The sequence below is a fragment of the Fukomys damarensis genome, unplaced genomic scaffold (assembly GCF_012274545.1).
Source record: "Fukomys damarensis isolate Sample0158 unplaced genomic scaffold, DMR_v1.0_HiC HiC_scaffold_21, whole genome shotgun sequence".
NCBI lineage: Eukaryota > Metazoa > Chordata > Mammalia > Rodentia > Bathyergidae > Fukomys > Fukomys damarensis.
The window spans coordinates 38,640,299-38,657,325 of record NW_022900933.1 but is presented as its reverse complement, the minus strand read 5'-3'; the positions used below and the strand labels follow the sequence as shown (position 1 = coordinate 38,657,325).

General features: G+C 52.8%; 1 protein-coding gene across 7 annotated transcripts in view; it reads right to left on the bottom strand.

The window, feature by feature from the left end:
* Positions 1–6,046: 6,046 nt before the first annotated feature.
* Positions 6,047–17,027, bottom strand: part of LOC104851785 — a 34,316-nt gene continuing 23,335 nt past the window's right edge. For 6 of the 7 annotated variants that reach the window (XM_010609114.2, XM_010609115.2, XM_010609109.2 and 3 more), the window contains 2 exons: positions 10,289–10,342; positions 6,047–6,361 (listed from right to left, as the gene is read on the bottom strand). In XM_010609114.2, coding sequence (XP_010607416.1) covers positions 6,276–6,361; positions 10,289–10,342 — 140 coding nt within the window. In that variant the 3' untranslated portion in view covers positions 6,047–6,275. The remainder of the gene's footprint in view (positions 6,362–10,288; positions 10,343–17,027) is intronic. The other variant, XM_010609113.2, reaches the window with a different exon arrangement.

The following is a 17,027-nucleotide window of genomic DNA, read 5'->3' as shown; positions in this document are numbered from 1 at the left end:
CTGGCCCTCAGCCACACACAGGCACCTCCATTCATGCCATCCACCATCCACAACAACAAACAGACAATAAAGTGCTTTGTAAAGTGCAGGTATATAGTAATGTTCCAGAACACCCCCCTCCCAGAGGTCCTCTTCTGTTTGAAGAGAATGGACCCCATGCACCCCACCCAGTGTACCCACCTAGGGGCCCAGCTATCCTATGGTAGTGTCACCACAGTGTGCCAGCACACAGTAGGTGCTTAATAAATGCCTGCTGGGCTGAGCTGATGCCATGAAGCCAACCCTTGCTTTGGGTAATTCAGTCCCAAGTGTTCTTTCCAGAGGCTCCCTGGCTACAGGGGGCAGCTGGTGACCATCTGGGAAGCCTTTGCTCTCAGAGGGGGCTGGTCAATGTCTGGGAGGCACTCTCTCTCTCTCTTGCTGATTATCATCTGGCTTGAACAGGACCCAGGTCTGGGCAGATGGCCACCAGCCTGTCCTGCTGCCAGCCCACCCGGCCTCCCCGCCCACCTCCACCATCGGCCACTCCTGGACTCAGCCTTCACAAGAGGCACCTGCTGCCATTCAGATGGGCATCTCTGGAGGCCTTGGCTGGGTTTCCAGTTCAGTCAGATAAAATGCTCTGTGGGTGGGTGTGGCGTCCAGTGTGCCTTCAGGGTGTGTGAGGCAGTTTGCTCCTGTGGCAGCAGGTACGTGAAAACAGCCCCCCTGTTTAAAGGAGGGACTCAGGTGAAAGCTTTTATGCACCTGCCTGCCCCTGACCCATTCCAAACTCCGACTCTCAATCGGCAGCCACAGGGAAGGATAAGAGGGAAAAATTACAGTCATCAGAGGAAAATTGCCATCCAGAGCATCTCCACTCCCAGATTCATCCATGAGCTGAGTGGGCAACATCAGGGAAGACCAGGGCTCAGCTCAGCTCCTTCTGAACAGGGAGAAAGCTGTGATTTTCCTCTCAATCATTGCCTGCCTCCTGCCTGGGGTCCCTTTTGCTCAGTGGCTGCCACTCATGAAGCTCACCAGCCCCTCAGGTCTGTCACCTGGCACCCACCCAAATCCTGTGTCTCTGGGGTCTAGGTGAGCAGTCCAGACAGGTGACTCCACACCCATGAGAGAACACTGTTCTGGCGGGCTGGAGGACAAAGCGAGCAATGGGGAAACTGAGTCTCAGGAAGGCCAGGCAGTGCTACACTGGGGCTGGGGCTGGCACCCAGATTCTGAGACTTGGCGAGGACAGGCACCACGACCTGTGCCTGGGATGCCAGTTCACCCTGTCCTCCTTAGCATGACTGACTTTTACTTCTGAGCCCTACTCCCTGCAGCCTGTGATTTTTTATGGAACAGATTCCACATTTTCTTCACAAACCTCACAAGCCCGGCTCGTCTCATTTGCATTTGGCTTCAGAATCTGTTGTGGGGACTTCTAGGAAATCAGCAATGAGTGGCTCTAATAATTGCCAATTCTTGGAAAGCGCCTACAACAACTTAGCCAAAGGCGATGGGTGGGGCAAAGCAGTCCTCAAAGATGACATTTCTTCTTCACTCCATTCCAGGTCTCCATAAAAAGTTCTGTGTCATCCACATTCCAGGGATTTTCCAGGAAAATCACCAAAATGATGTTGGCATCATTAGGGCATGTGTTTCAAGAATTCCTTCTAGCTGCTCCCTTTCCTCCAGACTACAGCCGAATAAAATTGCTTCTTTCCTGGGATCTATTATTGGAAGCATGTAGGAGTAGCATAACTGACAAGGCCATGTTCTTAGGACTGGAGCACCTGCCTAGCATGCACAAGGCCCTGGGTTTAATCTCCATTACCAGGAAAAAAAAATCAGATTCTCAGAAGACCCTGGTCTGAAGTTTTCAGAGTTCATACATCCAAGTAATATCCAGAGTAATATGTAAGACTCTGTCCTCCCAATGTCTGCTTTCTCATCACTTTTTATCTACTCATGATGTCCTTATTGCTTCTAAGCAAGTCAGTACTCATCTTGCAAGTCAGTATTTTTGGCTGTAATTCTTTGTCATCCCTCAGCTTGGAGGACAACCTGGATTCGACCAGGTTCCTGGAGGACCAGAGACACCGTCTCATGGCTCCAGCCCCAAATGCAGCTCTATGTCTCCACGTGTGTGAGGGTCTCCTTTGACATGGCTGGTGCCCTCACACCCAACACGATGGCCTGGCTCTGTCCACAGATCCAACCTCGATGAACTTCCACTGCTGGACCAGCTCCAGGATCACCACTTCGTGCCAGGCTGGTGAGCGGGCATTTCACACATTCTGCTGGGAGAGGAGCTAAGCTGCGGACCTAGCTTGTGTTACATTCCAGGGCCCAGCCAACTTGGCAACCCCATGGGTCAAGGCTGGTGTGTGGCCAGTGCCGAGTGTGGCACAACTAAAAAGTATAAAACAGTGCTTCCCTGTGGCATCACATACTCAGGTAGACACTGTTGAGAGTACCATATGGATAGTCTATGATTTCTGCTACCACACTCTTCATAATCTTCTTCTTCCTCCTGTCAGGAGTCTCTTCTCCATATCTCTCCTTCTGCAACTGGAACCCATCTTCCCTGTTGGTGCTGCTAGTAATGAATGCCACAGGTCATGATGAAGAGCATAATGTCCTCTGTATCTCAAGTCAAACTTTGGCCACACCCAACCCTGCCCAGGCAACCCCACAGTCTTCAGAGTTTCTCACCAGTTCTGGATATCTAAGCTTTGGTCAGAAACTGGAGATGGGAGTCTCAGCTCTAGAACATCAAAAGGGCCCTTCTTTCCAGACATCTGAGCATTGTCAAAGGCTAGAGATGGAGTCTCAGCTCTAGGAAATCAAGGAAGTCCCACTTTCTGGACATCCGAGCTGCATAGGAGGCTAGAGCTGGAGTCTCAGCTCTAGAACATCAAGGAGAGTCCTCTTTCTGGAATCTGAGCTTCACTGGAAGCTGGAGCTGCAGCCTGAGATCTAAAAGATCAAGAAATTCCTTCTTCCTACATATTTGAGTTCCAGAAGCTAGAGCTGGAATCCCAACTCTACAATGTCAAGCAGCTCTCTGACACCTAAACATCATCAAACACTAAAGCTCTAGAAAATTAAGGATGTCCCTCTTTCTAGACATCTGAGCTTCATCAGAACTGGAGCTAGCATTCCAGCTCTGAAATATCAAGAAAGTACCTCTTTTTGAACATTTGACTTTGATCAGAAGCTGGAGCTGGAGTCTTGACTCTAGACCACCAAGAAGGTCCAGAAAGTTGAACTTCCTGGAAGCTTCACTGGAAGCTGGAGAAGTAGTCCTGGCTTCACTGGAAGCTGGAGCTGCAGACCTGATTCTAAAACATCAATGAGTCCCCTCTTTCTGGACATCTGGACTTCTTTGAGCTGGACATCTCAAAGGCCAGATCTAGAATATCAGTTTCCTCTTTCTGGAAATCAAAGTATGAGCTGGAGATCTGACTCTAGAACATCAATCAGGTCCATCTTTCTACACATTGGAGTCTCACTGGGGGCTGGATATGCAGTCCTCACTCTACAGCATCAAGGAGACCCCTTTCTGGATATCAGAATCTCCGAGGCTGAAGCTGGAATCCCAGCTTTGGAACATCAGGGTTTTCTCTTTCTGCATATCTGAGGTATAAAGGCTAAAGCTGGAGTCCTGGCCCTAAAATATCAACACGTGCACCTTTCTAGACATCTGGGTTTCACTGCAGGCTGGATATGCATACCTAGGTCTAAAACAAGGAGTCTTCTCTTTCTGGACATCTGCATCTCAGGCACTGGAGCTGGAACATCAAAGGTGTCCATCTTTTGGAACATCTGAGCTTCATCAAAAGCCAGCACTAGAGTCCTAACTGTAGAACATCAAGGAGGTCCCACTTTCTTGATATCTGAGCTTCACTAGAGCAAAAGTTCTGCCTGTAGATCATCAAAGAGGTCCTTTTTCTGAACATGAGCTTCACTAGAAGCTGGGGGTCTAGCTGGCTATAGAACATTAGGCTGGACCACCTTTCTGGATTCGTGAGCTTTGCCAGTGATTGAAGTAGAGTCTTAGCTTAGAACAAAAAGGAGAATACTCTTTCTAGGTGCCTGAACTTCACTGGAGGCTGGAGATTGGTTTCATCGCTAGAGCATGAAGGAAATTCTTCTTCTAGACCTCTGAGCTTTATCAGAGCCTAGATCTTTACTCCTTGGCTTTAGAATATCAAAGAACTTCCTGTTTCTGGACATCGGTACTCCACTGGAAGCTGGAGGTGGAGTCCTGGCTCTAGAAGGAGGTGTTTCTTTCTAGATGCTTTAGATTAAGTCAAGATCACGGCTCTAGAACATCAAGAGAAGACTCATTCTGAATGTCCATGGTTTGTCAGAGGCTGGAGCTGGGGTCTTGGCTCTGAGACAGCAAGAAGGCTCCTCAATCAGAATGTCTAAGCTTCATCAGAGGTGGGAGCTTAGGTCCCAGTACTGGAACAGCAAGAGGGAACCCCATTTGGATGCCTGATGCTTGTCAGAGGCTGAGGTTGAAGTTTCTTCCCTGGAATATCAAGGAGGATCCTCTTTTTGAACAGCGGAGCCTCATCAGAGGCTGGAACTGAAGTCTCAGCACTGGAGCACCAGAGGGAGACTCGATATGCAGGGCTGAGCTTCACTGGAGGCAATGTCACCACAAGGACTTTACTGGACTCAGCTGGTCATGGACTCATCTAGAAGTGCACTGCTAGAAGCCATCTCCTGCTCTTCTCTCTGCTGCCTGGACCATCGCTCCACACCATCTATTCCAGTCTCTTTGAGGGGCTGAGGTTAGCTCTCCTAGGTTAGGTCACAGCCATGATTCTCAGGTAGTTCTTTTTCTTAACAAAGGGGCCATGCTCACTCAGTCCTTTGCACTTATAATTGAACTTGCCTGCAGGTCTCGGGGTCGCTCTCTGTAAGGAGAAGAGGGGAGGGGGAAGGGGGAAGGAAAGGAAGGAGAGGAAGAGGAGAAGGAGGAAAGCAAGAAGAAGGTGGAGAGAAGACAGGAGGGGAGAGAAGGAGGACAAAAGAGGAAGGAGAAGGAGGAAGGAGAAAAGAACAGGGAGGAGGAAGAAGGAAAGGATAAGGAATAGAAAAGAGGAAGAGAAGTGGGGAGAGGAGAGGGAGAAACAGGGAGAAGTGGTAGCAGTGGCCATGGTGGCAGCTGTACTGGTGATGGCCATGGTGACAGCCTTGGTTGCAGTGGCCATGGTGACCGCTGGATGGCCATGGTGGCAGGTGTGGTGGCGATGGCCAAGGTGGCAGCCTTGGTTGCAGTGGCCATGGTGACCATTGTCATGGCGACAGCCATGGTTGCAGCTGTGCTGGCAATGGCCAAGGTGGCAGCCTTGGTTGCAGTGGCCATGGTGACCATTGTCATGGTGATAGCTGTGGTTGCAGCTGTGGTGGTGATGCCCAAGGTGGCAGCAGTAGTGGTCAATCCTCTCATCTGCTCCGACTAAGCCAGGTGCAGCAACCTCCTTGGACCCCACTGCCTCCACTGGGGCTGCCACATGCTGCAGCGGGACTGTCCCTTTCAGGCACAGGGGGACAAGCTCACCTCCCCAAGCCCACTGGTACCCCCACTGGCCAGGCAGGGTGGGCAGAGGCACTACCTCTGCAACTCACACAAAGACCTACTCAAGAATGAGTGTTGGCCAGGGTCCTGGTCAGGCTGCTTGTCTCAGCCACAGTGGCTCCTTGGCCAGGCCCCTAATATGGCACTGGGGAACATGGAAGGAGGAGGAGGAGGAGGAGGAGGAAGGCTCACAGCCCTGGAGAGACGGTCCCTCTGGGCTTAGGGACCAGGACAGTGAGCCCTTCTCCAAAGCCAGACTCCCTCCGCTTCCTCCCCTGCCTTCCTTTCTGGAGCACAGAAAAGGACACCAGATGAGGACACCCTCAAGTGCCCGTTCGGTAGGCACCTGTAGCTTCCTGGGTCCTGAGCCGGCTCCCACCCGTCCCCCATCACCCTGCAAAAAAGGAAGCCCCCACCAGGCAGAGCGTCCAACTCCCCCTCCTCAGATTAGTAGTACATCATCACTGCTTTGGTTAACACAAGAAACATTTATTGAGAGCACGAGATGTCGAGCCCAACCCGGCACTTCGGAACCATGTCCCAGTGCCACAAAGCAGCCCTGTGATGCGAGGCAGGTGTCCGAGTCCACTTCACAGAGGCGGGCAGTGGAGGGTCCTTGGTGCCCCCAAGTCTCAGCGTTCAGGGCTGGGTGGCTGACCCCCGGGTCAGCGCAGTCCTTCAGTCAGAGGGCGCCTCTCTACTCAAGGGGAGGCCCGGTCCAGAATCTTTGGGTCCAGCCTGTCCCGTGGGAACGTGCGTTGGGCGTCCCCGTGGCTGTGAAGGCTGAGAAAGACACAGTTGCAGATGAAGGCCACCTGCTCCCGGTCCCACAGAATGACAAGCGTTCTCATGCAGACTGGCAGGCCCCGGAGGGAGGAGAGGATGGCAAAGCCCTCTCTGGGGGAAACCAGGGGGGCAGCACTCAGCCTCCAGCTCTGCCCTAGCCCAGAATCTAGGGCACTGAGCCTTCCTGGAAACCACCCCCAGCTCTCCTATCACCTGTTAGACTCTGGAGTCCTTCTAACATCTGCACCTCATCCTCCTCTGGGTGGCTTCTAAAACTTCTAAAACTGACCCTCCCACCTCTCTCTCTGTACTGGTATTGACCCCTGGGCCTTCACACTTAACTCCATGCCCAGTCCTTTTTAGATTTTTTTATTCTGAGATAGGGTCTCACTAAGCTACTTAATTGCCCAGGTTGGGCTCCAATTTGGGATCTTCCTGCCTCAGCCACCCAGAGTGGAGGGACTATAGACATGCGCCACCACCCTGATACTCCCATTTCTGCCACCACCACCCCCTTCCAAACTTGCTGGCTCTGGGTATTTAAATGCAGATCTTCCCCGCATTCTGGGGTCCCCAGCGCAGGCTGTGTGCTGCCCCTCACGCCTTTCACTCTGTCCAGCATCCCATCATCAGGAGCAGCAGAGTTTTGGGGAGCACAGTGCATCTTTACCCAGTGCCCACGAGGAGGACAGGGTTAAAGGCACCTCTGTACTGGGTAACAAAACATTTCTTTCCACATGAACAATCTCATTGAATTCCACAATAACCCGGCCAGGTATGTGTAACTATTTCCAAGTTACAGGTAAACAAACTCATCCACAGGCAGGTAAGGGGCTAGGGCAGCCTTGAATCCAGACCTTGATTCTCATGAGCTAGTACACAGCACACAGCGAGGTTCAGAGTCCTGGTGCTGGATGCTCCCAGAAAAGTGAGGCTTGGGATGGTTCAAGCAACCTGCCTGAGGACGCTTAGGGGGCACATGGGCCAGAACCCAATGGGTGAGATGCTGGAGCCCCGGGCCTAGGCATGAGCCCTGGCCCTGGTTTGGGGGGTGTGGGGTGGGAATGGAAAAAAAGGAATCAAGGTCTGGAGTCCCATTGCCTCTAACCTCCATCTGCAGGGCACCCGCCCACCGCTGCATGCCAGCCCCAGCCTGCGTCTCACAGGCCCATGCAGGGGGCAAAGGCTCCAGAGGTTTCTTGAGGGGGCACGGGCATGGCCAGGTCATCCTTATGGTTTGGTACTTGCCAAATGCCAAAAAATCAAAATCACCCAGCCATATCACCGAGAACATTTTAGTCCCAGTGACGCTTTATTCTGGATGTAAATATTTGCCAAATCGAATTTTCACCAGGACAGACCTCAGTGGCAGCCCATGCCCTGAGTGAAGCCTCAGCACAGGCAGAGACCCCTGGGGCCTCTGAGGGGCCTTTGCTGAAGACACACACCCTTTCCTCTCAGAGGAAGGGCAGGGACCATCAGCCAAACAGTCCCCCCTGCCCACCCCTTCACCCCTGCCCTCTGCAGCAGAGAGCAATTGTTACGCACCTAACAGTGCAGGAAGCCGGGAAGGAAGGGTCACAACGGCACAGGCCTTGGATGGGGTTTGCATGCAGCTTAGCCACAACCTCTCTGCCTACCCAAGGCCACCCCCCCAGACCCCACAGTCCTGTCCTGAGGAGCCAAGGCCCGTGGAACTGATGTCAACCCACAGACTCTGAGTCCCTGGGAGGAAGCCCGTGCGCCTCTAGCTACTGTGGGGCCCCTGGAAGCAGGGAAAAGGCCCTGCAGCTCCCAAAGGCTGTCAAGGACAGGGACGCAGACCCCAAAGGCTGTGCTGCAAGCCCCCGCCCCACCTTACCACAGAGCCCGAGGAAGGGGACAACCTGGGGATCTGTGCCCGTGATCTGGTGGCAGGTGTCACGGGACAGAGAAGTGGCAGCCAAACAGGACAGTAAAAGCTGGAGGAGGCTGGGTGGACAGGACCAAGGCCAGACAGGTTCAATGACCCAACCACAGATGCTGGAGAGCCAGAGCAGGAAGAAACCTGGGGGTCTGAGGAGGGCAGAGCTGCATGGGGATGGGAAAGCCTCCCCACAGAGGCAAGGACTGGAAAGGGAGATCAACAGAGTGATGGAGAAAGCCCCATCAGAAATGACCTGAGATGCATCCACTTACCTAAAAATGTCTTAAGTGTGTTCTTTACGGCAGAGTAGTACTCCACTGAATTTAAACACTTTTTCTTTATCCATTCATCTACCAATGGGCATCTGCACTCTTTCCAAGGTCTAGCTACTATAAATTGTGCCACTATAAACACGGGTGTGTATACATCACTGTGGTACAAAGTCTTTAACCCTTTCAGGAAGACATCAAGAAGGGGAGTAGCTGGGTTCAGTGTTTTGATTTCCACAGTGGTTGCACCAGTCTGCACTCCCACCAGCAGTGGAGAAAGGGTCCTTTTTCCCCACAGCCCCGCCAGCACGTTATTGGCTGATTTTCTGGAGTGAGAGGGAATTCTCACTGTTGATTTACTTTGCATTTCTCCAATAACCAGTAATGTTGAACATTTTACCCCCTGTGGTACCAGGGATTGAACTTAGGACCTTGCACTTGGGAGACAGGTGTGCTGCCACTGAGCTATATCCCGGGCCCAAACATTTTTTCATGTACAGAGTCCACCAAAATATGTATACATCAGGAAAGAAAACCATATAAATATTTTAATACTGAATTTACTGAGACATCATGAGATTAATTAATACAAGGTACCTTTGGCCTCTACAATTACAAAACATACTCAAGCTAAATAAAGTGTGTATGCATTTTTTTGTCAGGCTCTGTACTCATTTGTTGTTTATTCATCTGAGAAATGTCTGTTCATTTCAGATGCCCACTTTTGGATTGGGTCTTTAACTTTGGGAGGTCTGATTTTAAGTTCTTTATTCTACACATTACATAAATGGGTGCACCTCATAATCACAGTTTTAAGTGAAATAAGTCAGATATGTAAGAGTAAACATCATGTTGTCTCTCTCAATGTGAGAAACCCAGAAGTAAAAATATGGACCAAAATGGAAGACATTGTGAAACAGGAAGAATATGTTCGAATGGGAAGGAGAAGAAAGGGCAGAGGGAAAGAAAAAGAGATTTTTAAAAAGAGAATGGAAGGGAAAAATGGAAACAAAGCTTTTGTAAATGGTGAGGGGGAAGAGCTGAAGGGTGGGGTGAGAAATGGGAAAAAAGAATTAAGAAATATTATGTACAGATGCAAATTCCCTATGATGAATGTGATCATTATGTATGATGAACATGTATTAACAATTTATTTTTTAAAAAAGTGACCCGAGACTGTGCTCAGTGCTGACCAGAGGCTCCGAGGAGCTGTGGCCCACGTAATGTCCCCATACCCTCTCTACAGGGTGCTGCTGGGCACCCAGTGGAGATGGGCACACGAGGAAACAGTGGGGTGATGAGGGAGTAGGACCAGCTGCCCGCACAAGGCCGTAACACTCCAGCCCTGACACCCAGCATGCCTGGCTCTCGGCTGGCCCTTCAGTCAAATGGGCCCACACCACCAGGATGGGAGGTGGCAGAAAGCAAGAGTCTCAGCCCTGTGCTTGGTGGCTAGCCGGGGGCAAAAGGGAAAGGGGTGTGAGGCCCTAGCCCCCCAGAGATGCTACCCAAAGCCCCACCCTCCCTCTAAGCTGCCCGCTACTGTCCCTCCAGAACCAAGCACACCCCGGCACACACCACCACCAAGTAGGGCAACCTCCCAGCACACGATACCCCCCTCCCCGGTCCCCAACGCCGAGCGGCCCAGCCAGCCCAGGAAGCAGAGGCCCAGGAAAGAAAGGGAGGGCAGTGGCAGCGGGCAACCCCGAGCAGGGAGAAAGCCACCCCACCCGCAGCATGCACATTTACCCCGGGCTCCACAGCTGGGCACGGGCGGCCTGCTCGCCGGTGACCCAGTGGCTGCTGGAAAAACAACCTCAGCATAAGGGCAGGGCTTTTTATTCACTTACAGCTAATAGAGATATCACTAGTGCTTTCCAAAACACATACACACACACACACACACACACACACACCCCGCATGTGACCAACCCAGTGGCACCAGCATGAGCACCTGTCACAGCCACAGTGGACCCAGCCCTTGGCCCTCACAACAACCCTGTGAGGTAGGCTTTCTAGGGACTCACACCCCCAAGAAAAAGGCACAGAGGGTTGTAGAGGCAAAGTGGCCCACCCGGAGCTGCATTAGTGAAGCAGTCCCGAGATATGGCAGGCCCCAAAGCGCGGGCTCCTCACAACACGGAACACAGGCTCTCCTCACCCTGCCAGAAGCCTAGTTTTCCAACAGCATGGCCCAAGGTGTAAGACACAGCAACTGTTAACAGGTTCATTAGGAGCGGGACACAATGTTGCAGCGGAGGTGAGAAGCAGCGGGCCACTTCGCAATGGTTAGAACATGGTAAACGGCTGCCCACACAGGCACAGGGAGGAAGGAAAGGCCCTGCCACCAGCCTGACACTGTGGGAGGCACCCGGACATTGTCAGGGAACATGGGACGTTGGGAAGGGGACAGTTGGACAGCAAGTGCCCAGCACACCACTGGGAGGGGACTTTCGAGCGGGATAAAAGCGGGTGCCGCCCACAGGCCGATCAGTGGCACAGCCCTGCGCAATGCCCACCCTTCCGAGGGGGTGTGAACGTGCAGGGGTGCTGCCCAAGGAGTCCTGAAAGTTCCTGCCAAAATCACTTCTATTTCATCCTAAAATGCCACGAAAATTTAGCATCGTACCCCACAACGTACCCTGCAGATTCATAAAAAGTGATTTCCCACTAAGCTGCCCCTGGCACAGGCCTTGCAACACACACACCTTCCAGAGCCACTGTGGCGTGGTTGCACTGACCCTCACAACAGCCCTGTGTGGTGGGTGCCGCCCCCACCTAGAATACAGGCTCAGGCTTTCACAGAGGGCTAAACACACCATTGGTCCCAGCTGCAGAGTCCAGGCTTCACCCGTGACAGCCCCACCTCCAGCAAGGACTAAAACTTGGAATTCTAGCAGAGCCCCCAAGATCTAGGCCTCTTCCCACCGGGGAGCAGCAGCTCTTGTGAAGCCCGGGACCCACTCAGGCACTGGCAGCTGCACCTAAGGCTGGTCAGCTCGCACGGGCCTCGGACACCTGGTCTGCCTATGGGCCACTGTGCTGACCCCTGCCGGGCACGATCCCTGTCCCTACGTGGGCAATCATGGCCTGCAATTTTCTCTAACAAGAGCCAGGCATTAGCTAATATTGAAAGGGGCGGGATAACTCTCAGGCTGCCTCTGTTAGGATCGGGTATCCTAGGCCCTTGAAATCCCACTCATCACAGACCTCGAGTTCGCCATCGGCCCCTTGAGAATCTGGGCTGCGCTTCTGAGCACACAGGGAACACAGTTTGCTGATTACTAATCAACCTCATTTTGGAAGGAACAAAACTGGAGAGAGCCATCTGATTTGCAGTGGAACTCGGATATAGATGTCTGAACTCCATCAAGGATCTCAGTTTGTTTCGGGAAACACAAAACACAGCCCCTTTACAAACAGGGTCATCTTTGCTTCCAAGGTGTTGCAAGGAGACCTGGAGAGCCAGCTCTCATATAGCACGGCCTCGTGTTTTCAGATGTTCACTGACTAAGACAATGATGAAGGGATGAAGGACTGGATGGGTGGGTGACAATCACTGGAGGCTGAGGACAAGCTGGCTTCACAACCATGGCCTATGGTGTTACACAGCCCACCCGGAAGGAGAAGCTCACTTTCAGGAAAAAGGGAAAAGGCCAAAAGCGCCAGGTCCAGAAATGGAGGCTGAAGGCGTGAACGGATGGACAGAGGGAGGTCGTGCTGAAAACCCCCAGTAGCCTCCCAAGCTTCGATGCTAAGATGAACACGGGGTGAGGGGTCCCCAGGCACCTGACACTCAGTGCTATAGTTGGGGTGAGAGGGAAGAAGCAGCCAAGAGCGGAAGGAGGGTGTTGGGAACGTGGGGCAGGCCCTCCCAGGGCGCAGCAACGGCCTTGGAGACCTGGCCTGCTTGGGGGTTGGTGGGAGTCCCAAGCCTCCTCAGCTCATGGGGTGGAATTGCATCCATGAAGACAAACTGAAATCCTGGTGCACGATGCCCACTCATCGGTGAAACCCCAGAGGCCACCATGGAGGCCAGGACTTGGGGTATGCTGGCGGGCACATCTCAGGACCCAGGGAAGCCCATTCCCCTGAGAAGTGGGAAGTGGAGACCCCAGGCCTGGCGATGTTGAGGACTAGTGGGTGGTGAGTGGGTAGACACGAACTTGCCCACAGGACTGTGCAGGTCCTGGGCAGGACTTTCTGGAACTTGGGGCGGGGGCGTGTCAAGGAGGTGTCCCTGGGCCATAAGCTACAGAGGTGGGCCTGGGGTTTACATGTGCTCACTCAAGGGGTGCAACCTTAACTGTCCCCTCCCTGCCAGCCAGGGGAAGCCTTCCTGTCCCCACTTCTCACTTCTCAGAGTAAGCAAATCCTATTCACACAGACTTGAAAGCCAGCTAGGACAACCCCACACCACCATCCGAATCTCCACAAAACTAGACTCCCAAAGCAGCGGCCGGTCCAGCTCCTCACCCCACCCTAAGGGTGCCCTCGAGCAGCCTCTGCAGAAAGCCATGACCCAGTGGACTTGGATGAACAATTCACAAGATGAAGTTAAGGTGCAATTTGTTTGTTTGTTTTTTGGGTACCGGGGATTGAACTCGGGTCCTTACACTTGCAAGGCAGGCCACCGAACCGCTGAGCTAAATCCCTGGCCCTAAATTTTTATTTATTTATTTATTTATTTGGTACTGGGAATTGAACTCGGGTCTTTGCGCTGCAAGGCAGGCCACTGAACCGCTGAGCTAAATCCCCGGCCCTAAGGTGCAACTTGTTAACAAACAGAAGTGGGAAATGTTCAGGCTTTCTTAGTAATCAGAGCAAGTGAAAATGATGCAGCCATGCATGGTGGCCCACACCTGTAATCCCAGCACTCGGGAGGCCGAGGCAGGAGGATCGCTGTGAGTTCGAGACCAGCCTGGGCTACCTAGTGGGCTCCAGGTCAGTCTCAACTACATAGTGAGACCCTGTCTCAAAAACCCAAAATAAATAATAAAATGATGCAAAAGCACTTTGAACACAGAAAAACAATCAGATACTTCAAAAAATTGTTAATACATTTATGTATTATGATGTGGGCATCATAAAGCCTTCTGAAAGTAACCAATGTCCACACAAAAATCTCTGGCTTTTTGTGCAGGAAGCTCACCCCCCAGAGTTAATTCATTCAGCCTTCACTCTCTCACTCACTCACCTATCCATTTCTCTGCCCGTTCTCTCATCCACCAGCCCACCTCTCATACCTCCACCCAGGCAACCAGCAGACACGGGAGATACAGATCCACTCGACAAGCCCCCTGCCCTTCAGGGGCTCACAGTCTAGCAGGAGAAACCAGCTTGGAAAGAAGCAATAGTTTCTGGGCATGAGAAAGCTCTGCACAAAAATGGGGAAGAAAGTGAATGTGCAAAGCCATCAGTTATGACACACTCTGCTATATGAAAAAAGGAGATGACTTCGGCATAAAAGTAGCAGGATGGTTTGTGAATGTTGCCATTCAGTGGGACCCAAAGCAGGAAGATTATAAAGACTAAGGAACAAAGGAGAATGCTGATAGCGGAATATTAAGTGGAAAAGAGAGGAATGCAGGAAAGCATATGTGGTGAACAATGGCAATTAGGTTTTAAAAAAGATAAGATGCTCAAAAACAAAATGGATGTCATCCAAAAAAAAAGCAGAAAGAGTGCCGAGAAGACAAGAGTGTGAAGAGCAGGGAGAGGGCGGCATGGTGAGCTGGCGTGGGGTCCTGCACAACTTTAATGAGAAGCCCCAGGACCGAGGCCCATGGGGGCCTCAAGTCAAAGGAGTGCGGTCCCTCTTGGCAACACCAGGGAAAGCAACTGTCTCATTTTACCCCATTGATAAAAAGAAAAGGCACACGTGAGCTACGCCCGGTCAGCAGCGGGCTAGGGTCCAGCTGCCTCTGCATCCTCAGCAGCCTGTCCTCACCCTCCCTGTCTCCAGCTAGAGGCCTTGGGAGCCCAGAGCCAAGCCTTTTAGGAGGCAAATACCCCCGGGCCCCTTCCCCCTCCTGGCCTGGGCATTCACAGTACCCAGGAGTCACACAGTCACTATCCACTGCCCACTGGGGCCTCAGGAGGGGTCCTCAGGTGCCTTTCCTTTGTCCAGCTCAACCCAGGGTAACTGCTCAGAGCAGCAGCTCCATTGGCAGGGGTACAGGCTCTTCCGGAGGTCGGCTCACCCCAGCCCCACAGCTGTGTCCCTCCCAACTCTCCTGAGTGTGATGAGGGCCCCCTTCTGTCTCCCACTCCACCACCTGCCACTCAGCTCGGGTGCCTTTAAACCTGCCACTAGCTTCTACCCCAAGACCCACCCAGTCTGTCCTGAGCCCTGGCTAAGCCCTGGTCCCCTTCCCCACACCTGGACTCCTGGAGAATCTTCAGGCCAGCAAGTGTCCCAAGGGCCCCAGATTTCTGAGAGTGGTGGCCCGCAGACCCCTGTGGCCCTAGCCCCACATTAGGCCCACATGGCCCCGCTCACGTGACCCAGACACGTGGGGCTGGGGGCACAGAAGGTGGCTTCTGACACGTGAATTCTGTGTCTTCCACGTTCTAAAGGCTGTCGCCACCCACCCAGGGCCTGTGTCTGCCTCTCCTTCCTGTACTTTGTGTCCCCCACCTGCAGCTTTAGCCCCCAGCTTAGCCCTCCTGGCTGGCCTGGAGCAGCACGGCCCCACCCCGGGAGTTCTGGCTGCACCCTACCCTGTGTGCACGTGCTCCCTGGGCCCCCCAAGTGTGCTCCTCCCATCTGGGCACTGGGTGAGAACCGCCATTCTCTTTTCAACATTCCAGATGGGAACTGGGATGTCAAGGGGGCAGTGGTTCTTCATTGTACTGACGAAAAAGGCACACAACGCACACTGTACAGATTTTTGTCCACTCCAGAGAAAGGAAACAGGACAGAGAAGGGTCCCTGGGGAGGGACGTTGGTACCAACAACTCTCTGGGTGTCCCTGGCCCCAGGGGACAGCCTCGAGTGACAAGCACTGTGATGCACTTTCCACAGAACAGTACACCGTCAAAGAGTCGGAGAGATGGGCCTTGAAATGGGCTCTGGGGAGGCCACTCTGGGGCCTAGGATCCGGGGGCTGTGTCAGTAAACCTGGGCTCAAGTGGACCTGCCCAGGGACCCCCCCTTGAGAAGGGCAGTGCCCCACCTGGCACACTCCAGAGTTGCCAGAACAAGGTTCCTGGTGCTTTCCCCAGGGCTCCTGGGTCACCCTTCTGTGGCACTCCTTGGCCACTGTCCCCTCTCCCCTGCACCAGCCTCTGGCTAGGACAAGAGGCAACACCCAGGATGGCACCCACTGGGCACCCAAGCACCACCAGGGGCCTTCTGCTCTCCAACCCTCTGCTGCCCCCTAGCGGGCAAAGCCTCCTTCACAGGGTGATCACCTGGGCGACCCTTGCCCAGGAATGGGGGCCAAGACACCCACTGGGTTCAACACCCCTTGTTCTGGCAATTTCTGCAGTGCCCGGGCTGAGCCCCAGCTGCGCACCCAGGCCAGAACTGAAGATACACAGGACATCATCAAGGGCAGGGGTGAGCATTTCTCCCAGGGTCACCCTAGCAGGGAGTTGGTACCCATCCAGGTGACAGGCAGGGACGCTGAGGACACACGACAGGATGTGGCCCTGACACTCCAGCTGCGTCCTCCAGCCAGCCCCTCAGGTTAAACTACCTGCCCTCACTCTCCTTGACTTCTTTCCTACGTTCCTGCCATCCTTCCGCCAGGCACCCATCCTCTCGGTCTGATGCCCATGAGTGTTCACCAGGACCCCACTTGCATTAATCATAACCCTGCTCTTCCCAAGCCTCACTTATTTGTGTTATTTCTGTTCCTTATTCCCCTCTTATTTCTTCACCAAACCTTGCCTTTCTTCCTTCCTCTCACTTTTCCTTCTTTTTTGTCATTTTTATAAGCTGCTGTCCAGAACTGGAGGAATCTGGGCCCATACCCAATCCTTCCTCCCTGCGCCGTGAACCATGTCTCAGTCTTCAGTCGCTAACCTGATCACTCACTTGCAGGTGCTTCTGGTCTCCTATTTTGGAATTTTTTGCTTGCTGACTCCTGGGAACATAACTGCACTGGGCTGAACTGGGTGCACAAGGCCAGCGGCATGGGCCCGGGACAGGTGTGTGCCTGCCGACTCCCTTCCCTGCCTGCAGGCATCTTCTCTAGTCTTTCATTCACAGACCTTAACTGCACATATTTTGTTACAGTGGTGGAAGATACAACCTTGTTTCAGGGCCTGGAATGTTCCGGTCTTGTCTATATTCTGATAGATGAAATGCATTTATGTATTTAAGGAGGATGAATGCCAACTCATTAGAATCCCAGTCTAGTCTCGAACTCACAACAATCCTCCTGCCTCAGCCTCCCAAGTGCTGGGGTTGCGCTACCATGCCAGGCATTTTCTTTTTTTTTTTTTTTTTTTTTTTTTTTTTTTTTTATGGACGTATCGC